Source organism: Pyrus communis, chromosome 4 (assembly GCF_963583255.1).
Source record: "Pyrus communis chromosome 4, drPyrComm1.1, whole genome shotgun sequence".
NCBI lineage: Eukaryota > Viridiplantae > Streptophyta > Magnoliopsida > Rosales > Rosaceae > Pyrus > Pyrus communis.
The window spans coordinates 15,809,815-15,835,759 of NC_084806.1; the positions used below are offsets into that span (position 1 = coordinate 15,809,815).

The window sequence follows — 25,945 nt, forward strand, 5'->3', positions numbered from 1 at the left end:
TGAAATGAAGCATCATTGCGGATTAGGCATTGATGTTGAACATCATCTATCATTCAACATTTGGAACCCTTGATTGGGGATATATTTAACGTGTGGTTTGCAGACTGTAATTTTGATAAGACAATTTTCCCGCCATTAGGGGGAGAAAATAACTTCGTTCCAGAAGAACGATGAGCAAATATCATTCCAGAAGAATGATAAGAAAAAACTGTTCCAGAAGAACGAAGAGAATTTGTCTTATTTTGATTCACAAAACAATCAATGTGAAAATGAAGTAAGAATAATTGAATGATGCAACGATATGCCAATCAAATGCCAGATGCATTTAATGATGCAACGAAAGTGATGAAATCACATATACTTGCTGCAAATGTGCCTATAAGAATTAATGTCCCTGTTAGACAATATAGTGAGGCAGCAAATGATTTATCTGTTGCACGCCTGAAGCGTGGCAGACCCTCAAACTCAAAAGGTCCAGTCCTTCAAAAGAAGAAGAATATGGCACTACTAAAACTATTGCATTCCCGAAGCATAACTGTCGCATGCCAGACGCATGATAGTTGCCTATTGATGTCTCATGCATGAAGCATGATAGACATATAGGTTCCAATGACTCAACTCCCGAAGTGGAGATTAAAATCCAAGCTCTATAATGCTCAAGAGGAGGTTATGATCTGCATTCTCTAAATTATGACTATCCTGGAAGAGATAGTGTAATGCCCTTGAAGAGGCAATGGATATCCAAAAGAAATGAAAAGCTTTTATGCATGCGCATGTACATGAGAATATGGGATCACAGATTGATGATAACCAATGCTAATTTTTGGTTTTTACAAGTAGCTACTAAATTCATCAATGAGCTATGTTGATATTGAGTCCGGTTCTTTTTCCATCAACAAAATTATGGGCCAAAATGGAGAAAGGCAATTCCATTACAATTTTGTAAGAACGTGGAAAAATAGACCTATATACTTGAATACAATACAAATAGCCAAAAGATGTTGAACCTAGAAGGTTACATATGGGCATTTGTAATACCGTGAAATACACTCACATGATATGACACAAGGTTGTAAAAGAGTTCATATAAATGGAGAATTATATACGAAGGGTTATGAGTCGCCCATATCATATCTCCATAAGTAAATCCCTCAAATATACATGGAAGCAAACTGCTCTGTATAAATTCTAAATGAAAATGTGTCATGAAGTGTAGAAAATCCTTGAAGGATTCAAATTGCTTGAAGTAAGCCCCAGAAGGGTAAAGCATAAAATATGTACTCAATACCAATGGATGATATAAATTGCCTTAGTGAGTACTTTCATTATGGTATTGTTGCAACATACTAAAATCTCTTGCAAGAGTTGATGATATTAAATTGGGACTTCTGAAGAGTCAAGAAAGATTATAAAGTGTTGAGAGAAATATTGTCTCGAACTGCAGAATCGAACAATATGCCAACACGAATCTTATCCATGATGTTTATGATTTAAAGAATCATATGGATTGAAGATTATGAGTTGAATACTCAAATGATTTAGACATTAAGAATGATCATTTATCTTCGCGAGGGTAAAGATAAATTGATATTTGGTTCAGAAATACCACATCTTAGTGAAGTATATGCTTTATTGTATTTAGCACAATACACTGAATGAAATAAAGCTTATATATTAATATCTCCGAGAAATTACATACACATGAGTTAAAACAAACAAACAGGAGGGAACCTTCACAAAGGTTACTCATGTGAAGCCTCAGTACTCGGAAATACCCCAGAAGGGGGAGACACCAGAGGTTGATTATTTGGAGTCTCAATACTTGGTGGAAATCCAGACAGCTGAGACAATGGATGTCTTTGGGATAAAGACTCAAACCCCTGATTGTCATTTTAAGTACGACCTTCGGATTCCAGTAGCTGGTCAAGCTTTCTTTTCATGCTCATAGAGTAATTATTTGCAAGCATGTGTAACACTTTATTCTCATGCTTGAGCCCTCTAATCTCTTGTTTAAGACTTGCCACCTCAGCCATTAATGATTCAACTTGGTGAGTTCGAGCAAGTAGGCGCTGGCCCATATTAGATACAGAGCCCGCACATTGAACACTGAGAACCAATGAGTCTTGAACAGCAGCCTCATCAGACCGGTTTGAAAGGATTTTGTTATCCTTTGGAGTGAGAAGATTTCTGGCTACCACTGTAGCGGTTATGTTATTTTTCATCACAGAGTCCCCAACCATAAGAGGACCATTAGAAGATGAGAAGGACGGGCGCCATATGTTATCCTGATGCTGCTCATCTGTATCACTCCTGAGACTCAAATCTAAGCAAATGTTAGATGGGCAAGCCATTTCCAGAAATGATGAAGGAAGTCAGATAAAATCTCAGAAATGCAAGAAAAGGAAATTTCTGCATGCAACAATTTTCTAAGTGTTTCTGAACAAAATTGATATCTCTATAAAAAGAGAGGCAACATGGCTACTTATTCAAAAATCGAAAAGACAACGATTTTCAAATTTCAAAAGCTGGATTTCCCTGCATGACGTCTGTCAACATTTCTCAGACGCAATCTCAGCTCTTGAATATCACGTGCAACTTTATCAAAGATCTCTGATAAAGTTGAAGACGCGTGAATCTTATTGTTCTAATTACACCACAGTTGCTGACAAGAGTAAAGGCATATCACTACTACCTGCTGTTAAGAAATCCCTATATATGTCAACCTTTGTCCTCCATGGCAAAGCAAAACTGAAAAATATCTAACTCTTCCACATCTCCGAGAATGCATCTTTCACAAAGTATTTCGAAATACTCAGTTTTCTTCCTCTCCGAGAATACCTCTACAAACAAGTCGCACCAGAGCAAGAGTATCTCATATCATCAGGGATGAGAGCAAGAGTATCTCATATCATGCAATCTCTCTGTCCTTTCCTTTGCCCTTGCTCTTACCTGCCAAGACAAGGATAGAGAAAGCAATATGTCGGAACCTCCACTCAAACTTTCGCTGCCACCAAGAAGTGATGGTCCATTCAAATGCAAGGTTTGCATTTAACTCCTGCATCGGTGAGCAACTACTACAAGAGAAGATGCCACACATGCATGGGGAAAAACTAGGGAACATACCACTTCTGCAAAGGGAACAAATAAGGCAAGTGAAAATGATACATTGAAGCATGTGGAAACAAGCACAACAAACACATGTCAGTTCATCCCCGACAAAGTCTAAGATCACTTATCACATGAAGCTCCTCATGATCCAATTTCATTCAAGATCAATCCTAGACGGCCTTTGAAGAAATCACAAGTCCGATTCAAGATCAAGTGTCCACCATCCTTGAATCAAACTCAGCTCCAGATAAAATAGGTAAATTCAGACATTTAGAGGAAGTCTAGCAGAAGGCCCTCCAACCCAGTTCAAGAACAAGTCTGTGGAAAGTTAACAAGTAGTAAAACACCTCATTCGGCAACTATCACCACTAAGAGACTAAAGTACCAGGATCAATGATCAGCCTAAAGAATTTGAAATCAGGAGGAGATACTCATCAAGGGGGAGCATCCAAAAATAGATCAAGATTTTAACGAGGCAACTGATGTTGATATGTGGGCATTCAAGGGGGAGTGTTGAAAATACTAGTGGGTAATGAATGCCCACAGTATTGAAAACCTTGCCACAACATTGAAAACATTGCCACAGTATTGAAAACCTTGGCAGAATATTAATATGCGGAGATCATTTGTCAAAGGTGTGGTGTAAATATTCAAAATGTAATACTACGGAGTTGCTATATAAATAGAGCACTCCGACTGCTATCAATGGATATAGAGCAGAGAAAGAAAGAGAGGAAGAGGAGATGAGAGAATACATAGAGTTATCTTTGTACTCCTATTATTCCAAATTATAATAAAAGCATCACTGCTGCCCGAGGACGTACTCTAGTCACACTGACTATAGATGAACCTCGTAAATTTTGTGTCTTGTTTTATTTATTCCACTGCACACACACCATCAATTTTACAACAATAATAGTTTATCACAATAAGTATTTCAAAAGTTATTACATCAAATGAGTGGCTTTGTGGGCATACTTCCAACAAGTAATACAAACAATAAGAGGAAAATTAGTCATTGAGGAATTTGGCCAAAATAAAAATTTGTAAAAGAAATTGACAAGGGAGTTCAAAATTCAGGTGAGAAATTTACATTATAGTAGTTCCACCCTATAAGGCAATAATTGCCTTAGTAAATAGTAATTGACCCTCCATCCCGTAAATGAATTGCCCAAACAATTGGTATTAAAAGTTCCTTTTTAAAACTAAAAAAAAAAAAAAAAAAACTATTTTATTATTAATTTTATCTCCTCCTCCATCACCTTCTCTTCTCCTTTCTTTGCTACTTCCCATCTTCTCCCTCTCCTCGCCAATGAAATCCAACGATCCAAATCCCTCAAACTTTTCTCTTTGCACCCCAAAAAAAATTCCCAATTGGACCCTCCTTGCACAATCAGAGACCCCAAGGTCTGACGAGTCAGGTTCTTCGCCCCGTCGGAGCCCACCACCTCTTTTTTGCCTCCCGCCTCCAACATCTCTCCTTTCGATAACTCTCTCTATAGTAATAATCCCCTCAATAATAAATATTTTCATGTGGCTAACATCAGCATGGCGTTAGACCACATTTGGACGCAGGATCGGGCAAAAATTGCCTGATTGGACAGTCCGACATGGCGTTTGTTAATTTCACTATACAAGCGTCACGATTTAGGCGTGATCAGCCGGGACTTGCAAGTGCTCAAAACACACTCATCAGTCTAAGATTTCGGCCCTCCCTCTTTTGACCTGACGACGATTCCTTGCACGTCCCTCCCTCCTTTCTTCCATCATCATATTATTATATACAATTTATAGAATATAGAATCGGAGAGAAAAAGAGAGACCCAGAAAGCAATTTGGTCCCAGATCCCAACTTTTTGAATAAATCCCAAAATTCATAGCCATCCATTTCGTTCTCCAAAACCCTTCAGAGCTCTCAGAAGGGGAAGAAGAAGAGGCAAAAAGAAATGGGTTTGTGATCAATTTTCATTTTTTTTTTTCTTGTTTTTCTTTGTGTTTTTGGGTTGTTTTGATTGTGTTCTGAAATGGGTTTTCATGTTTTTTGGTGTTTGGGATGTTGAAGGGTACCCGAAGGTGAAGGTCAGGCAACAAGAAGACCAGGATGATCATCAACCCCTCACTGATTTTTGCTTTCCAGGTTTTCATTTCTCGATCCTGTATTTCGCAGCTTAGAACACAAATTAAATTAAAGTTCCTCTCTGTCGATTTATGGAGTATTGAGTAATAGGTTTTTGAAGCTACCTTCCTCTCTGTCGATATCAACACTCTCACTTGCAAACTAATGCAAACGGTGTATACTGTTAGAACTGCGATTAAGCAAATAGCCTGACCTTTGTAGATGAAGCTCAGTTCGTTGGTTCAGTGTATGTCGGTTTCTTGCAAGCTTAATTTCCACTATCCCCCGTTATATGTAACTCCAACAATCTGGTCATTCCAATCAATGTATACTCCTGATATTGTATTTTTAGCACAAAACTTTTTACTGATGTTTTTCTTCGGCCAAAAGAAGCGTCAGTTTTAAGCCTCTAATTTCAGTTTGAGTCGTCTGAGCTTGAATGGTTTACTCATATGACCGACCTTACACCAAAAGCAATTCCATTCTTTCAAATACTAGCTCACTATCAAAGGATTTTTTCCCTCCTCTTTCTCCCTACCTTTTCTAATTTTGTAATAACATGTTCATTCATCTCACTTTTTATTTTTCCTCAAGATTTATTGGTCATTGGGTGATTTGAAACTTGTATTTATCTACAGAGAAGGAGCACGAAGAGTCTCCGCCCACTGTTGCGAGAATTCCTGAATCTTATGTCCCGAGTGTAGTGATGCCATCAATATCTGTAACTGAAGGTTTAGTTACATTATACTCATATGCTTAGTGACCATGCAAATGTCATTTCTGTACATCATCCTTATGAAGGGGAAAAATGTTCATTCTGTATTATCTTCCAGTTTTGACATTTGAATCTATGTTTTTGACAGGAGAAACGAAAGATGACAAAGTTGAAGAGGAAATCAAACAAAATATTAGAGCCAGCTCAATCCCTAGGCCGCGCGCTGTCTTATCAAGTCCAGGTAATTTTTCTTCCTTGCTTATCTCTATCGAGGTGTTTTGCAATGAGGCTTTTCTTGTTTACACTTAAGGACTCTCAAAGTTTTAAGAATTATAACTCTCAATGGAACACCTTAAACTCATGGAGATGTAATTATATTTGGCTAATCCCAAAATAACTATGATGTTTCAATCGATGGATTGAGAAATTACCGTAAACCTATAAACGTTTTGAGTTCAATATGTGGAACTTGAACCAGATGCATGTTTTCCTAGCTTGTATTCATATTTTAGCAGCATCAGTTTAATCTGATTTAACATTTGAAATTGTGATCAACATGTTATACTGTTCATTTATTTCTAACCTTTTGTTTGGTCATTTTGTTTTCAGTAAATGATACGGCGATTGGAAGCAAAAACAGGATCAAAGCAGCGCGAACGCCAGCTCTGAAGAATCATAACCTGGTCAAGAACAACCACACACAATCCGTTCCATCCCATATTACTGAAAATTCTACAAAAACAATAAAATCCAAGGGGGCTTCAGAAGAGAACTCTCTGAAGGGAAGGAAAGGGTCAGAGACAACTCTTCCAAGTCAGAGGCGACCCCGTAGAACGGGAATAGCAAGCTCTGTGGGACGTCGAGTGTCGTTTAGTTTGGATTAGATTGGTAATCTTACTTGAGGGATTTATGTAGATAAAGGGAGATATTCCTGTTTCAATGAAACAGCATGAAGCCTTGTGAGAATTGGAGTTTTCGCTTTGTTTGTAATTACAAACTGCCTTGCACATAATGAAATCCATGTAAGGAGGAAAATTTTGCATAACTCACGTTTTGTGCACTATTTCTGTAACACATAATTGTTGTTCATTAACTATGATGTAAGTGATACAATTACTACGACACGTACTAGCTGAAGTCGATACCTCAGCCATAAAACCCATCCTGTGGAACTTGTACTAGCTAAAAGCTAAAATGAGGCAGCATTTGATTTCGAAATTTCAGCCTCAATCTCTGTATGTAGCAAACCTAATACAAAATGGATTCTTCGAAATTTTGGGTGGGATTTGTCCCCCGAAAGGAATACATACCCGATATTGTTTACCTCAATCCAACTGCACCCAGGTTGCTTCTTCACTCCTTTCTCTTTCATTCTTGCCCAAATCCTCCCCGCGTCTTCCCTTCGTCCACTAGCCAGATACATTTCTGCCAAAATCAAGTATACACCAGAGTTACCGGGCTCTACGTCCAAAACCCTCTCCCCAGCAATCTCACCCACCTCAACATTCTTGTGGATTCTACAGGCTCCAAGTAATGCACCCCAGACACTAGCAGGAATTTCAAATCCATCTGCTCTCATTTGATCTAAGAAACTCATTGCCTCATCTATAAGTCCATATCTCCCCAACAAATCAACTATACATGTATAATGCTCAATTGTAGGTTGAACGAAATACTTGCATTTTATCATATCAAAGTAGAATCTGCCTTCATCCACCAACCCCGCATGGCTACAAGCAGATAGAACACCAACAAAGGTTATGTGATTGGGTTGAACATCTGTTGATCTCATTTGTTCGAACATCTCCAGAGCTACTTCAGCATTCCCATGGTGAGCGAATCCGCAGATTATAGAATTCCACGAAATGACATCGTGGCTTTGCATGGAAGAGAATTCTAGTAAAGCCAAATCCATGTTCCCACATCTAGCATACATGGTAACCATAGCATTGGAAACTGCAATGATGTTATCAAATCCTGATTTTACTGACAGTGCATGAGTTTGTGTACCAAGCTGTAAGGTTGGTAAGTCTGAACAGATTGTCAAAACACTGGTAAATGTACTTTTATCTGGAGATGGCCCTGATTCTTTCATTCTAATGAAAAGCTTCAAACCTTCCTCACCAAGATCATTTTCGCTTAATCCAAATATTGTGGCATTCCATGCAGCTGTATCTCGAGTTTCCATTGACTCAAAGAGTTCAATAGCGCTGCCGACCTCTCCAGTTCCAAAATACCCAACAATCATATTTGTCCATGACACAACATCTTTGTAAGGGTTTTTCTCAAAAACGGCATGAGCTTCTCTAGTGAAACCATTTCTTAATAATTTTAAAAGGATTGAGTTCCATGTTTTCAGACATTTCTCTGGCATCTCCATGAAAAGCTTGATGGCATCATTGACTCTTTCAATCCTGACCAATCCATTTACCATTTGAGCCCAAGAATCCAAATCCCGCTTGGGCATTTTGTGAAGCAACCCCTCCGCAATTTCAACATACCCGTTTTCTATATACCCAACCATCATTGCATTCCAAGCCTGAACGTCTCTCACAGGCATTTCATCAAAGAGCTCTCGGGCTTCAACAACACGTCCTACACTAGAAAATGCTGAAATCATTATAGTCCAAGACGCCAAATCCCGAACAATCATTCGCTTAAAATACTTTTCAGCCAAATCAAAATCTCCATTATTCACAAGGCCTCCAACCACCAAGTTCCAAGAAACCACATCCTTCAACGGCATCCCATCAAACACTTGTACCGCTTCACCAATCATCCCATTACGAATATACCCGGAAACCATTGAATTCCAAGTAACAACATCTGTAAAATTCATCCCATCAAAGACTTTCCTTGCACCATCCACATCCCCACATTGCATCAACCCAGCAATCATTGTGTTGTACGAGAAGACATCATGTTCAGTCATCCGATTAAATAAAGAAACCGCATCTTGGAACTGCCCATTTTGAAAGTAGCCACGAATCATGGCATTCCAGGTGACGGTGTTTCTGTGTGGCATTTTGTCGAACAGCTTCTGGGCATCTTCGACAGAGCCATCCCGCATTAAAGATGAGATTTTGGAATTGAGGGGTTTGAGAGTGGTGGATGGTGTTGTAATCTGGTTTTGTGAAAAGGATTTTGCGATCGCCGCCGCCGTGCAGAGAGATCTTGCGAGTCGTAGAGAGAGGTGTCGGTTGAGCATACTCCATTTACTTTGACTTCAACGGCCTACTACGCGGGAACTCAAATAAGCAAAAATGTGAACTCGGGCTTGACCCGTAAGCACTTGGGCCTTGTTGACCCGTGATCGGTCTGATCACATGGGCCTTGACACGTGATCACTTTTGGTTTAATATTCACACATGCATTGAGATAAATTCTGTTCATTAAATAGAAAAGCTTTTAGTAAATTATGTAAATTACTTTAATTATACGTCGCATCATAATTTCATAATTCATATTTTAAATATTGTAATATTATACTTTAATTTATGAATTCGTTGCAATGTCATACTTCTGTTAAATTAATCGTTAAACGAAGACATGGTAAATGCTATGTCCGTATTTTTTTTGACGTGAAATACTATGTAGATAAAAAAAATTATAAAATAAACAATTTAAAAAGAAAATTTGTCCAAAAAAATTAAATAAAGAGGGGTGGGTCCCACGCCAATCAAACCTCCATCTTTCACCTCTTCCTTCCTGAGTTTTCACCTCCATCCGCACCACCCCCGCCCCCCCCCCCCCCCCCCCCCCCCACCTCTCTTTCACCCCTTTCCTTCACCAACAAGACCACGTCCCCCCGCCTCCTCCGACACCCTTCCCCTTCTTCCTTCTCCAGACCTCCACGCCCACCTCCCAAACCAAGTCCATCTCCTTCTTGAGCACCAAGCCTTCTGGCTGAGATGGTGGCTCTTGCTTCAATTGCAGCGAGGATTCATCGGGGTGCAATAGTGGTTCCTGGGTGCAGGTGTGGCGAGAAAGAGAAGTGAGGGGAAAGAAGGGGATCTGTGGGGTGCTGCAGATACTCTGAAATGGAGGGGAAGAAGGGTGAGGATGGAAAAACCCTCGTTTGTGCGTTTTTTTGTTTTTTAAATTTGAAATTGAAGCAAAAATCTTGAATCTGAATTGTGGGTTTTGGTTGGAATTGGAAATGCAAGAAGAGGGGTGTCCGGGGAAGCGGCTGTGGTTTTGGAGGTGAAGGAAGGAGGGGTGCGAATGGAGGGGAAGAAGGTGAGAGATGGATGGTTTGATTGGGGGGTGTGGGCCCCACTTCTCTTTATTTAACTTTTTTGACATAATGTTTTCTTAAATTGTTCCTTTTTTTTTAAAAAAAAAAAAATATTTTATCTACTTGGTATTCCACGTTAGAAAAATATAAGCTCAGCATTTGCCGCGTCATCATTTAACGGTTAATTTAACGGATTAATTAATGGAGGTATGACATTGCAACGAATTCATAAGTTGAGATATGACATTTCAATGTTTAAAACATTATGAATGAGATTGTTGTGCAACCCATAGTTAAGGTAGTTTTATGTAATTTACCCGAAGTTTTTTTTAACCAAAATGGTCTATGAGATTGTCATAACTCCTCATTTTGGTTTATGAGATTTAGAATTGATAGAAGTGGTCCCTAAGATTGTTTATCGACAATTATTTTGGCCCTTGTGGAAAAATTCCGTTAAATTGAAGAAACTACCAGTATGAAGGGGTTAATTTGACAAAAATACACTTAATTTAACGAAGATTTCTTACAAAATGATCGACAATAAACAATCTCAGGAACCACTTATATTGATTTTAAATTTTAGTAACCAAAGTGAAAAGTTATGTCAATCTCAAAGTCATTTTGAATACAAAAAACTAATAGTTAAAAAGAACCATGGATAAACTAAGAAAAGGTAATCAACCAAAAGTGCCCCCAAATCCCCTTGGTGGCGGCAGTAACGGTGAAAGGTGAGAATGTTCCGTCTAAATTCTATGTTTAATTTTCTCGTTCTCATCCAAAGGGTAATGCATTTTAATATTCTTTCGATTAGAATTTAAAATTTTTACTGTTAGAATCAGAAACACTATTCAAACTTGCTCCTCTAAGACCATCTCTAATGGTTGGGCTAAAAGCCAAATATTTTAGCTCGGAAAATTTAGCTTTTAGCCCAGAAACAACTTTTCTGCTCCAACCGTTCTAGTATAAAATTTTAGCCCGGGATTATTAAAGAATGAATTTAGGCCTTTTTTTTTGTTAAATTAATTTTTAAAAAAATAAATAAATATGTAGACTATCGTAAATTAATTTTATTAACATTTTAATCTAAAAAAATTTAAATTCCGATAAATATTGGGTGGAGTCCACTCCGATTTCTGGGCTAAATTTTGGGGGGAATTTGGCCTTGGTTTAGCATTTAGCATTTAGCCCAAATTTTCCCCTTGGGTTGGAGTGGGTTTGGAGGGAAATTTTGAGAGGTAATTTGGTTTTTAGCCCACCATTGGAGTTGGTCTAAACGAGCAGTGAACTCAATATTTTAAGTTTATATTATCCTAGAATAAAAACACTTGTGTTTATTTGGTAATTGGTACGCGTGATATAATACTTAAAAATTAACATAAAACCTAGTGCCATAACCAGTGATGATTTTTCTCAGTCATGGAAACTTAGAACAATGAATCCTATTTTTTTACTTTTTATTTTTTGGGGTACAAACATCGGAGATTGGAGATTGGAGATTGGAGATTGGACATGGACACACCTTATCCCCCCACATATCTCTCTTCCACTCTCACTGGACACAAAGTGCCCACATCAGCTCACATAGCTTTTACCCTATATTCAACTGTAATATCCACCACCACCACCACCCCCTCCTCCTCCAGGCCTCTCACCTCACTCAAAAATACACAATCACAGTTGATCTACCACCATGGCTGCCACCGCAGCTGCAGCCATGAGCTCATCTTTCTCCCCCTCCATCTACACCGTCAAATGCATTCGTTCATCATCCAATCATTCATCCCCTGATCATCTACACCTTAAAATGTCACCAAATCGCATGCCATCACCGTCATCACTATCCCACTCTTTTGCTATAGAGCCACTACTTTCCATTAGTAGTATCGGAACCTCGAATAAGTTTCGGGTGCTGAGGATAACAACTACTTGTGTTGCTCAAGAAGGGGTGGCAGTGACTGATGAGGTTGAAGTTGAGCAAGTGGTCTTGGCCGAGGAGGAGGAGGAGAAGGAGGAGAAGCAAGCAGAAGAACAAGTAGTTGCCGCGGTGGAAGAATTAGGAGGAGGAGGAGAGGCGGCAGCTGGTGGAGTTTCAGGAGAGGAGGAGGTTGCTGTGAACACAAAGCTTTACTTTGGGAATCTTCCTTATAGTGTGGACAGTGCACAGCTTGCTGGGATTATTCAGGACTTTGCTAGTCCTGAGCTCATTGAGGTCAGTTTTCATTTCCTATTTTTCATTAAGTTTGTTTTAAAAGATGCCATGCTAGTGTTAATTTATAATTTTATCGTCATACACTATGATAGATACGTTAGTACGAGGGATTTTCTCATTTGTTGAACGCTTTTGTCGACGGATTCACCACCTCTTCTGGGGTATAGATTAATCGTAATCCATTAGGTTACGATGAATTTGCACGGCAAAATTGTCAACTTACACTATTTTATAACGTCTTTTGATTCAAAAGACATTCATCTTATTGACAATTTGACAACTTAACATGCTAAATCTTTTGAAAATACCCGTATACCACCATTAATTGTTACTGACGAACATAATTGATGATCGTATACAGGTTCTGTATCATAGGGAGACTGGAAAAAGCAGAGGATTTGCATTTGTGACAATGAGTACTCCCGAAGATTGTAAAGCTGTCATTGAAAATCTTGACGGACGTGTAAGGCTCTCTCTGTCTTTCTAATTTCAAACATTGTAGAGAAAGAAAACTTCATTCTTTCTCCCATTATATCACATATACTCGTCATATCTCTCGTAGTAACAGAAAAATAGGTCTCATGACTCATGTTTCGCATGAGTTGGCCTACATTATATGTCAGTGGGAGATCCAGTACATATAACAGCGTTACTCATACCTTCTTCCAACATTTCAGGAATTTGCTGGGCGAACGTTGAGGGTGAACTTTTCGGACAGGCCGAGAGCGAAAGTACCTCTATATCCTGAAACTGAGTACAAGCTTTTCGTTGGGAATTTATCCTGGTCAGTCACATCTGAAAGTTTGACAAAAGCTTTTCAAGAATATGGAACCGTGGTTGGAGCTAGGGTTCTATATGATGGCGAAACAGGAAGGTCTCGTGGCTATGGATTCGTATGCTACTCAACGAAATCAGAAATGGACGCTGCCTTGGCATCTCTCAATGGATTTGTATGCTACTCTTCTCATTCACCTCCTCACTTTCCTAGATCTATTTATAAGTGTAAAAGTCCTTCCCGCATAACATGTGTCGGACAAATTACAGTTTGACATGTGCCTGTTTATAAGGATAGGTAATTGTATGGACTAGTAACACAACTTCGTGTTAATGTCAAAAACAAGCTTTTATCCAATAAACTGAAAAAGGAAACAACTAACTGGCGTATCAAATTATAATTTGTTCGTAACGAAGAATGACTTGTTAGGCAGCCGACTAATCCTTGTTTTATTTTGTTTGGCTTCTCAGGAACTAGAAGGAAGAGCATTGCGTGTAAGCTTGGCTGAAGGAAAACGTTCATAAAGTTTAGTGTTAATTTAGAAAAAGGGTTAATTAATTGGAACATGTTAATTAGGTGAGGTATATGATTCATATGGAATCACATAACGATTTAATTGAAACTCCCCTTTCAGTTATTGTTGCATTTTGTAACTCAATTTTTTGTTTCACAACTTTATGAGCGGAACTTCCTTGTGGATATATGATTATTTTTGCCATTTGGTGAGGGTGGTTTAACATTTGTTAAACTGCATTGCATCAACTAATAAAATCTGATAATTAATAGAAATACATCTCATTCGTCCATACTTTGATCATGACAGATAAGAATGATGCACTGATTTTAGAACGACGAGTTTCTAGTTTTTGAGTTAAAATTTAACCTTGAAAAAAAAAAAAAAGCAAGATTGGAAATACTCTAAAGCGATATAAATTGTATGTCTGTAAGAAATGTTCTCTCGTTAGTAACCCAATATTGCTAAATTGTCAATTAGAATTTGTTAGAGAACTGTTAGAATGCCAAATGGCAGCATCTTAGTGTGACAGATGTAGGGTTGTGATGATGGAATCACTAGATCAAATTAAGTTGTTAAGGTGGTTAGAAGATTGTTACAGGGAAGCTTAAAGAGTAAGCTAGATAGTTACTACAAATAACAGCAGCTGTAATATTGGTGGGGTGTTGATGTAATATTCCTTTAGTAAATACAAGTTACTTACTGTGCTTTGCGAAGACTTAAAATTGGTATGAGAGCCTAGGACTTAAGGTGTAATGGTACTTTAGTCCAACCCAAAAGACTAGTTCAATAGATGAGAGGACTTCAAGGACTAAAGTACCACTACATCATTTCTGGTGTAACCGATGTGAGATCATAACAAAATTATGGATTTAATTAAGAGTAAACAAGAATTTACATGATTAATAGTCCAAATTCATAGATTTAGTAACATACTATGTAATGTGTACGATAATAGTATGCATCTTCATAAAAGCAATATTCTCTTTTCTTGGTTATGCTATCATGTTGCTGAATTGTTACTATGACATATACATAGTAAATAGTAAGAATGATGTTGACATTTTATTAATAACAATATATAGCATGTTGCTAAATTGTCAACCCAAAACATGAATTCAAATAGTTAACGATTCAAATTGGCAGTCTAACAATATTATAAGACAAGTCTCTCACAACCAAGTGCACCTAGATACAAGTAATGTTAAATAAACTGTCATTTGTCGTAAGAGCAATTCCACATGTTGGAGGAGGGCCATGCAGAAGCAAGGGCAATGACATGTAATTGCCACTTTGAAAAGTAATTATTTTTTTACAACTCCATCCGTTGGGCAATGACGATTATTATTCATAAATATTATTTTTTTAATCTTGTAAGTGTGCTTAAGCATGAACATTGTAAGTTTGTTATTTGAAACTAAAACTCTCTGTTCAACTCCAATAATTTAATTTCAAATATAAAGCAAAGCATGGCATTACAACAAGCATAATTAACTAAAAATAAAAGGCGAATGAAAAAGATGATTGGGTATTTATAAAATAAAAAAAATTCCTATGTTTTTTTTTTCTTTTTTCCATTTTTAACGATTGGATTTTTCTTATTATTGAATCCGACACACGATAATGTGCCACAACGGTGCCTTTATAAAAATTTTTACCTTTGGAAATCTGCCGGTCTAGATCATCAAACTCTTGGAAATCCAATGACTGTAATTGTGCTACATCATAAAGTCGTTGGGCTCTTTTGTTAGAGTTATTACAGCGAGCCCTACGACAGCAGAGGTTGTCGGCCTACTCTTTCCTTGCACGTGTAATACACGCAGCAAACAAAAAAAATGTGATTGATGTCCCCATGGTTGTTGGCGCAAGACTAGACTTAAATTGCTAAGCAGTTTTTTTTTTTTTTTTTTTTGGGGGGGGGGGGGAGGGGGGGGGGTTGGGGTTTGGGGGGAGGTGGTGCATGGCTTGGCCTACCACTTGTCTTCTTGGATTTGGACTGCTGGAGCCCGATTTTGAGGGTGAAGGGCAAAAACGAAGCGATTGCCTCTGCCCAAAGGCAACTCATGGAAGTGCTCTAACATGTTGCTAAATGTCAGCATGATTGATACATTCACATAAGAATCCATTTGATAAAGGATTTAAATTGACAGCGTGGCTCCATAGAATTCTAAATTGTCTTGTATATTTGTACTATTATTAAGAGAACTCTTCTTGTCAACTTTTTGCCATTTTTTTTTTCCTATTTTGTCTCATTTTTGATACACAATACTTACATAAGGAGGGCAAAATAGTAATTGTGTATCTTTTGCCCCTTTTTTCCTATTTTGCTCTCATTTTTTATACACAATACTACATAAGGAGAGCAGAATAGTAATTTTGTATCTTTTGAGAAAATGACAATCATATCCCTATTTTTCTTATTTTACCCTCACTTTTGATACACAATATTTACGTAAGGAGGACAAAACAATAATTATTTAATATTAAGATAAAATATGCACTTATTAAGAGAAATTGTCTCACCATCATTTTTTCACTCTTTTTAAAATTTTAAAAGCTAATCACACTCCTTAATAAAAAACAAAAAACAAAATGAAAGTGTTCACACACACAGCGTGTGTGCTCATCGGCTAGTATACAATAATAATATGATGTGTTATGTCGTTGGATTAACAATTAATTGTAAACATTATGAGATTATTTGCTAGTTAGAGCATCTCCAACAACAAATGTTAAATTTTTGTTACTTAGCCAGTGAATAGCGTAAAAAAGCCAATTTAACTAGCCAAGTTAACTTATCATCTCCAATAACACTATCTGTTAATAAACATTCCAGTATTTTATTTTTTAACAATTCAACATGTACTATTTTATTAATTTAACAAAAAAAAATCTCAAACCACCACTTTCAAGAACCACCAATCAATGCTCTTTTTTTCTCTCTTCCTTTCTATATATATATATTTTTTTTTTTTTTTCGTCCTTTTCTCTCTTTCTTCTCTCTTCTGTTTCTTCTTTACATCAGACTTTATCACTTTGTTAATTGGAGGAATGATGAAAAGATTTCCCAAGTTTTGAATGTGCAGTGGGTTCTGATTGGGTCAAAGCTGTTGGTTTCATGTATTGTCAAGGAACCTACCTTAGCCCCAAGAATGAAGTTATGGACCATGGGGCTATTTATTTAAACCAATCCATGCCCGCTCCTCTGAGCATGGTTGGGAATAACTTGCATTTGGTGGAGTCGTTATTCCCTCGGCCCTCAAAAGTGTAGATAAATCCTTCTAGGTGGTCATATGGATCCGTGAGCCTTTGTAGCTTTGCATCTTGAATTCTCAGGTATCTCCACTTGTCGGCTTGTCGAGCAATTCCTTGGAGAATGGCAAGGGAACTTCCTCATCGGAATAGTCAAGACGCTGGCTCTATGTCTCTCAGTCGATCCCACACACTTTTCATCTCCTCACCTATGACTTCCCTTAGGATGCTCTTTAAGTTGGCGCGATCATGCAGATTCTCGACTGAAGCCTTGGTTGTCAGCGGCCAATGCTCATTTTCCCCAAACGCCCTTCTTTGCTCGAATTCTCCTCTGATAAGTTTGCGGGTGTCCTTACCTCTACTTCCTTCGTCCACCATGGAGGAGAAAGAGGAAGATTAGCCCCCATTTAGGATGTGTTTTCAATATTATCGTTAGTCTGGTTGATTTGTTCCATAAGGTCATCATGTTCTTCTTGGAGCAAAGGTGATGCAGGGCGCATCTGGTAGAAACAAAATAAAATGAAATAGATCGATAAATAGGATTAAAAAGGAAACGATAGGCAAGGTCCACTATCTCCAATTACAAGGAAAGACCTTAAAACTCTAAAAACTTTGGTTCTAGTACCAGCCTACGACGTAGACACTAGAAAGAACAAACTTACATACTCTTAAACAAGAGAAATGCACAAATATGAGAAAGAAATCTTTCTGAATATTTCATTTAGCAACAAAAAAAGGTCCAAGTTCTCCATCTTATAGAAGTGGTATTTAAAAGCTTTTTGTAACTACATTTAGAAATTGAAAGACAATAGTATTAAATTGACATAAAATTGAAAATTACATAACTAAAGTAATGAAATCTGCCATAAAACATCTTGGAAGTAAAACTAATTAGCCAATTTGTATTAGAACACCCGCTTTATTCCAGCACATAAATTCATCTTCAAATAATTTATTGTGATGTGACCATTCTGCCTTGCCATGCTTTGTTTTATTCTTCAAACTTACAAACAGATTCTTTGTATAGAATATATATAGGTTGACCGTCTCTTGGACTCGAACAATAGCATTAGGGTATGGACAGAATGCACCAATATTTAAGACTTTTAACAAATCAATCATTTCACCCAGCCTCTTGTTGATTGAATCATTTATAAAATCTCGCCAAATTGGATCATGGAATTGAAACTTAGCAAAGGTTTCTACCACATTTGTCAAAATGCTTGTGTTCATCTATTTTCTTTTGTGTCCAATTTTGAATTCAAATACCAAATTGTTGTCATCATGAATATCCTTGATAGAATTCAAATACATCTCTTGATTAACCACTCCAGCCTATTGAGAAAACTCTTGATCATCAATACCCTCATCAATTGTAGGATCATTAATAACATCACAAACTACATAAAATTATAATGACATATACCACAACACATTCACATGAACTATCTAAACAATGAACAAATATTGTAGGAAGATCTAGATTTAGATCTTCAGGTACTGGCATCTGGGACATGTTGGTGTTGTTACCTTTGATATAGCGTCACCCTTGGATCAAACTATGCTCTGATACTAACTGATGCAGGGCACAGTGGATATAAACGAAATAAGATGAAATGGACTGATAAATAGGATTAAATAAGAAACTATAGGCAGGGTTCACTATCTCCAAGTGCAAGGAGAGACTTGAAAACCCTATAAACTTTGGTTCTAGTACCAGCCTACGACATAGACACTAGAAAGAGCAAACTTACATATTCTTAAACAAGAGAAAGACACAAATATGAGATAAAAATCTCTCTGAATATTTCATTCATCAACAAAAAACGTCCAAGTCCTCAATCTTACAGAAGAAGTGGTATTTAAAAAGTTTTTGTAACCTACATTCAGAAATTGAAAGTCAATAGTATTAAATTGACATAAAACTGAATTAAAATGACATAAAACTAAAAATTACATAACTAAAGTAAAGAAAGTTGCCATAAAACGTCCTGGAAGTAAAACTGATCAGCTAATTTGTATAAAACACCCGTTTTATTCCAGACATAAATTCATCTTTTAATAATTTATTGTGCTCCATGCCAAATGCATTTTTTATTTCTCGTCTTGCATCAAAAGGCTTTGGGCGTGGAGGAGGTTTCTTACCTCATTCATCTCTCCAACGCTGGAAGTATATTGTTCGTTTTTTCCTTCAAGCTAACGAGCCTGACCTTCTCTTCTCGTCTTCTCTTGCGGAAGGGCATCTTGGGCCTGCCAGAAAAGGCCCTGTCTCTCATCCTCCTAGTGATCATTCTTCTTGGCTAAGTGCGATCACTGAAAATGCCTAAGACAACTAGGTAGAAAACATACGAAATCGTATGCGTTTCCCACAGTCAGTGCCAAACTGTTAACGCTCAAAACTTGCACGTTAACAAATTAAAACAATAAGCTCTTGTTGGGCTTAGGATAAAAATTAAAATGAACTGGACTTAAGATATAAATGGTTTACCCCTCAAAACTGGGTTCATCGATTATGTTGCTTGGATTGTATTGATTTCAAGACTACAAATAACTCTTAGCTTAATGCAAGAATTTTTTATTACATCAGTCGTCTGACCTCTTTACAACATGTTCCCATCTCTTTATATAGGTACCTAATGAACCTAGACAACTCTGTACTTTTTCTAGCATTTATTGCGTCAATTGCCTTGACTAGCGCATTGATAACTTTTTACCCACCAGCTAGACATTCGATGGTGACGTGAAATTTGCTCAGTCGTGATTGCACTCCTTTTCTAGACGAGGCTTGTCAAGCGACCTGCTCGGCCTTGGTTATCCAACCTAGTCCCTCCGAGCAGCATCCTCGACCACCTTTACGTCCCATCTTAGGCCTTTATTTTTGATTTGGTTGCCACGTGGCCTAATTGATGACTGAGGATAACTGCTTTTGAAACCTTGTGCCATAAAATTGTCAGCCTGCCCACGTGCCTGTGGTGGTCGTAAAATACTTTATGTAACTTAGTCGGGCTGAGTTCGTAGGCAGTTGGCTCCAGCGTTCAGGAACATCTTTCTCTAAACCCCTTAGGCCTTGAGGTTTTTAATCTTCCTTAGTCTTTGACTTTGGCCATTTTGTGACCTCTTTCCCGGCTTGCACCATTTCTTGGGCCTAAAAATGCCCAGTTAACAGAATGTTTTTAAGAGTTATAAATCCGTGGAGTTTGATGGAGTTCTAGTGGAGTTTCATATACTCCATGTGAATTCGTTCAAAATATTAAGGGAGATGCCTGATTTCTCAAAGTCTAAAATACACTATAAAATTCTAGTAAATCCATCAAAATCCTTAACTTTTTAAAATATTTTAAAATCAATTCCTAATTGAATACATATGGAGTTTTATAGACTATTTTTTGTATTTTTGGTTGGAAGTTTTATGGACTACTTCAAAATCCTGATTGAACACATTCAGATTTTGAGTTTTATGAACTTCTTTAAAATTTTGATTAAATACCCATAAACTTTCATAAATTCATTTAATATCTTAATTATACTCCCTAATTCATAAACTCTTCTAAAAATTTTTAAACTTCCAATTGAATACAACCCTCTAAAAACCTTAAGCACTAAACAAATCACAAAAATTCAAACCGTAACCTTTCTAAAGAATTTTTTTTCAAAAAAGGTAAAATTGTTATAAAAGGGTTAAAGTTTGAGAGAATAACCTTTTAATGGTAGGTGCAAGGTAGATGTAAAATGCCACACTAAAACTATAGCACATGCAGATAACAAATAAAAGGCAGATGAATAGATGATGTTACTGATATTTTTCTCTAGTTTTCTTTCTTCTTATCTTTTCTGTTACATGAAAGCATATGAAGTGCTCTATTTATAGAGCAACTTCATACAGATGCATTAACTGCATTTTGAAACCTGTAACGCGTCTTCTGACAACACAATGCAATTTCCGCTTTCGTTTTCTACAAATGGAACTGTGGGCATTCAATGCCCATGAGACTTTTCAACACTCCCCCTTGGATGCCCACATATCAACATGAGTTGCCTCGTTAAAACCTTGCTTGGAAAAACCCAATGGGAAAAAACCATAGCGAAGGAAAAAGAGTACAACTTTTCCTGGATCGTTGATATAGTGTCAAGTATGCTTATGTTGCCTCGTTAAAACCTTGATAGGAAAAACCCAGTGGGAAAAATCCTAATCGAAGGAAAAAGAGTACAACAAGCATGTATCATGGATACTCCCCCTGATATGTATCTCCTCCTGATTCCGCATTCTCCAAATTTAGCTGTTTGGTAAGTCGACGTAATCCGATGCCTTGCACTAACTTCTGAAATGTGCACTTTGGTAGAGATTTGGTGAACAAGTCTGCCAGATTTTCATTTGAACGGATTTGTCTGACTTCAATAACTTTAGCCTTCTGAAGCTCATGTGCACTGAAAAACTTTGGAGATATGTGTTTAGTCTTATCGCCCTTGATGAATCCTTCCTTCATTTGGGCAACACAGGCTGCATTATCTTCATGGATGACAGTTGGATTGTCTGTCTTCGAAGTTAAACCACATGAATTCCGAATATGATGGATCATTGATCTTAACCAAGAACATTCACGACTTGCTTCATGTAAAGCAAGTATTTCTGAATGATTTGAAGATGTAGCAACTAATGTTTGCTTGGTTGAGCGCCATGAGATTGCTGTATCTCCATTCTTAAACACATATCCAGTTTGTGAGCGGGCTTTATGCGGATCAGAGAGGAAGCCAGCGTCTGCATATCCAACAAGGATCTGGTCATCTGTGGAGTTCTTTGAGTAGAAGAGACCCATGTCTGTTGTCCCACGAAGGTATCGCAATACATCTTTGATACCCTTCCAATGGCGAATTGTTGGAGCAGAGCTATACCTTGCTAACAAATTAACTGAAAAAGCTATATCTGGTCTAGTACATTGTGCTAAATACAACAAAGCACCTATTGCACTAAGATATGGTACTTCTGGACCAAGGACCAGCTCATCCTCTTCTTTTGGACGAAATGGATCTTTCTTAATGTCCAAAGAACGAACGACCATTGGCGTGCTTAGTGGATAAGCCTTGTCCATACCAAATCGCTTCAGAATTTTTTCAATGTAAGCTGATTGGTGGACCAAAATTCCACTAGCACAATGCTCGATCTGCAGGCCGAGACAATATTTTGTTTTTCCAAGGTCTTTCATTTCAAATTCGCTTTTCAGATATTCAGCAGTTTTATTGAGCTCTTCAGGAGTCCCGACTAGATTCATATCATCAACATATACTGCCACTATAGCAAATCCAGAATTGGATTTCTTAATGAACACACAAGGGCAAATAACATTGTTGATATACCCTTCTTTGATCAAATACTCACTGAGACGATTATACCACATTCGTCCAGATTGCTTCAGACCATACAATGATCGCCTTAATTTGATCGAGAGCATACCTCGTGGTTTATTACTTGTTTCAGGCAACTTAAGTCCTTCTGGGACTTTCATATAGATGTCAGTATCTAATTCTCCATATAGATACGCAGTGATGACATCCATAAGTCGCATGTCAAGTCTTTCTGAAACCACTAAACTTATTAAGTAACGAAACGTAATTGCGTCCATTACAGGAGAGTATGTCTCCTCATAATCAATTCCAGGTCTTTGAGAAAAACCTTGTGCAACGAGTCGTGCTTTGTATCTTGCGATCTCGTTTTTCTCATTGCGTTTCCTTGTGAATACCCATTTGTAACCCACGGGATTTACACTAGGCGGAGTTTGGACTACTGGTCCAAAAACATTCCGCTTTTCCAAGGAATTTAATTCTGCCTGGATTGCATCTTTCCACTTAGGCCAATCATGTCTCTGTTTGCATTCATCAACAGAGCGGGGCTCAATATCATCACTTAAGGTGATTTCAGTGGCTACTGCAAATGCAAACATATCATCGATGATTATTTCATTTCGATCCCACAATTCATTTGTACATGCATAATTTATGGAGATTTCTTTGCTTTCATGTACTTCTGTCTCTTTTAGGGACAGATGTCTCATCAAGGACATTTTCTTTTTCTGGAAGTCCAGAATGATGAATTGTGGATGTATCATTCATTTTCTCTTCCTGAATGATTTCATTTGGATTCAGTTGTGCCCTCGACTTTCTCTTTCGAGGAGCTGAATCTTTTGAACCTTGGGGTCTACCACGCTTCAGGCGTGCACCAGATGAATCATTTGCTGCCACTTTATTTTGTCCAACAGGGACATCAATTTTTGCAGGTGCATTTGCAGCTGGTATATGTGATTTTGTCACTTTCATAGCATCATTAAATGCATCTGGCATTTGATTGGCAATGCTTTGAAGATGAACGATCCTTCTCACTTCATTTTCACATTGAATGCTATGAGGAACAAAATGAGACAAGGTGGGAACAACCCATGTCAGCTCTTTCCGTTCTTCTGGAACGGTCTTTTCTCCCCCTAACAACGGGAAAATTGTCTCATCAAAGTGACAATCAGCAAAACGAGCTGTAAACATATCACCTGTCAAGGGTTCCAAATATCTAATGATAGATGGTGAATCAAAACCCAAGTAAATTCCCAGTCTACGCTGAGGTCCCATTTTAGTGCGTTGCAGCGGTGCAATAGGCACATAAACAGCACAACCAAAAACTCGTAAATGGGAAATGTTTGGCTGATGTCCAAACACGAGTTGTACTGAAGAGTATTGATGGTTGGCTACAGGTCTCAATCGAACCAATGATGCAGCATGTAAGATGGCATGTCCCCATGCAGAGACTGGCAATTTGGTTTTCATAAGCAGAGTGCGAGCTATTAACTGAAGCCGCTTGATCAATGCTTCTGCTAAACCATTTTGAGTATGGACATGAGGAACAGGGTGTTCAACATCAATGCCCAATGTCATGCAATAATCATCAAAGGTTTGAGACGTAAATTCACCAGCATTATCAAGTCGGATAGACTTAATGGGATAATCTGGGAACTGTGCTCGTAACTTAATTATTTGAGCAAGAAGTCTCGCAAAGGCTACATTCCGAGTAGACAAGAGACAAACATGTGACCATCGGGTAGATGCATCAACCAAAACCATAAAATATCGAAATGGTCCACATGATGGTTGAATAGGCCCACAAATATCCCCTTGAATTCTTTGCAGAAATGATGGGGATTCAGCATCAACCTTTAGTTGAGATGGTCTAATTACCAACTTCCCTTGAGAACAAGCTTTGCAAGGGTTATCATTTAAGGCAGCAATGTGTCTGCTCACTAATGGATGTCCATTAGAGTTGGTAATGATTCTACGCATCATGGTAGATCCTGGATGACCCAGACGGTCATGCCAAAGCATGTAAACTTTTGAATCAATGAACTTCTGGTTCATGACAGTATGTGATTCAATTGTCCTTATGTATGTATAATATAATCCACTCGACATACCATGCAACTTCTCCAATATACGCTTCTGGGTATCATTGGAGGTAATGCATAGATACTCCACATTTTCTGCACTTTTTGTTTCAATGTGGTATCCATTTAGACGTATGTCTTTGAAACTCAACAAATTTCGAGTAGATCAAGTAGCATACAATGCATTCTGTATGGACAATATTGTTCCATTTGGTAACATAATCTGGGCTTTCCCTGAACCTTGAATTACATCTGAAGGTCCTGATATTGTTGTTACCCCTACTCTTGTAGGTATTAAGCTTGAGAAATACTTTCGATCACGAAGTATTGTATGTGTGGTTGCACTGTCTGCAAGACAAATATCTCCGCCATTTCTCATGTTCTGAGAATAACCACAATTTTTATCCATGCTCTCTGAGTAAGAGAATCAGAATTAAAAGCAAGTTATAACAAGAAATTTACATGCCACTTTTATTGAATCTGAAAATACTACAAGTTCAGCATAATAAAAGTACATTAATGACTCAATCAGACCGATATACTTCATTTCCCCTTTCCACAATATAGTCTGAAACATCTAGATGAGTTGTGTTCAACTGCCCTGATAAGTCAAACACTGGATCAGGTATATCCATTGGTCTAGCCTGGTCGAGAAAGTTGGTCTCGACACCCTTCTCCTTGAGGGAGGCTTGATACAGATCCACTAGATGTTTTGGGGTACGACAAGTACGCGCCCAATGCCCATTGCCACCACACCTATGGCAGGCTCCTTCAGAGTTTCTAGGAGCATGGTTCATATGAGCTTTGCCTTTGTGGCGATTCACATTTTTGAAGCTCGGGCCTGAATTATGCCTCGGAACCTGGTTGTGAAACTGAACTCCATGGTTCTTGCCTTTCCTATTCCATCGACCTCGCTTGTGGCCACGTCCTCGTTTATGATTATCACCACCAGAGGATGTGGCGTTCACTTCGAGGGAAGCAGCATTCACTTCTGGGAATGGTGCAGATCCAGTAGGTCGGGAATGATGGTTTTTCATCAGGAGCTCATCATTCTGTTCAGCTACTAAGAGCACAGATATCAGCTGGTTATACTCAGTGTAGCCTCGCGCTCTATACTGCTGCTGCAGGAGCACGTTGGAGGCATGAAATGTGCTGAGAGTCTTTTCCAGCATATGATCTTCAGTAATAATATCCCCACAGAGCTTCATCTGAGAGGTAATTCTGAACAATGCAGAATTGTATTCTGCCACTGACTTGAAGTCTTGAATCCTCAGATGAGTCCACTCATAGCGGGCCCTTGGAAGAATCACCGTTGTCTGGTGATTGTATCTGTTTCTCAAGGCATTCCAGAGAGCTAACGGATCTTCAACCGTTAAGTACTCGCTCTTTAGCGCCTCATCAAGATGGCGGCGAATGAAAATCATGGTTTTTGCCCGATCTTGAGAGGATGAGTTGCTCTCTTCCCTGATGGTATCTCCAAGATTCCCTGCTTCCAAATGGATCTTGGTATCTAATACCCAGGTCAGATAATTCTTCCCGGTAATATCCAGGGCAGCAAATTCAAGCTTCGCCAAGTTCGTCATTTTCTTTTCTGAAAGAAA

At 38.1% G+C, this 25,945-nt stretch overlaps 3 protein-coding genes across 3 annotated transcripts; 2 read left to right on the plus strand and 1 right to left on the minus strand.

Annotated features, from left to right (window-relative positions):
* The first annotated feature begins 4,791 nt into the window (after nt 1–4,791).
* LOC137731964 (uncharacterized) lies at nt 4,792–6,984 on the plus strand. Its single transcript, XM_068471235.1, has 5 exons — nt 4,792–5,058; nt 5,171–5,245; nt 5,863–5,955; nt 6,088–6,180; nt 6,549–6,984. The coding sequence occupies exons 1-5, from the start codon at nt 5,055–5,057 to the stop codon at nt 6,821–6,823; spliced, it is 540 nt and encodes a 179-aa protein (XP_068327336.1). The 5' UTR covers nt 4,792–5,054; the 3' UTR covers nt 6,824–6,984.
* A 132-nt stretch (nt 6,985–7,116) lies between these two features.
* LOC137731963 (pentatricopeptide repeat-containing protein At4g02750-like) lies at nt 7,117–9,358 on the minus strand. The gene has a single exon (XM_068471233.1). The coding sequence runs from the start codon at nt 9,145–9,147 to the stop codon at nt 7,129–7,131; it is 2,019 nt and encodes a 672-aa protein (XP_068327334.1). The 5' UTR covers nt 9,148–9,358; the 3' UTR covers nt 7,117–7,128.
* Nucleotides 9,359–11,723: 2,365 nt separating this feature from the next.
* LOC137731812 (28 kDa ribonucleoprotein, chloroplastic-like) lies at nt 11,724–13,951 on the plus strand. Its single transcript, XM_068471039.1, has 4 exons — nt 11,724–12,385; nt 12,747–12,848; nt 13,063–13,335; nt 13,631–13,951. Exons 1-4 carry the CDS (start codon nt 11,867–11,869, stop codon nt 13,682–13,684), a joined length of 948 nt encoding a protein of 315 aa, XP_068327140.1. The 5' UTR covers nt 11,724–11,866; the 3' UTR covers nt 13,685–13,951.
* Nucleotides 13,952–25,945: the final 11,994 nt, after the last annotated feature.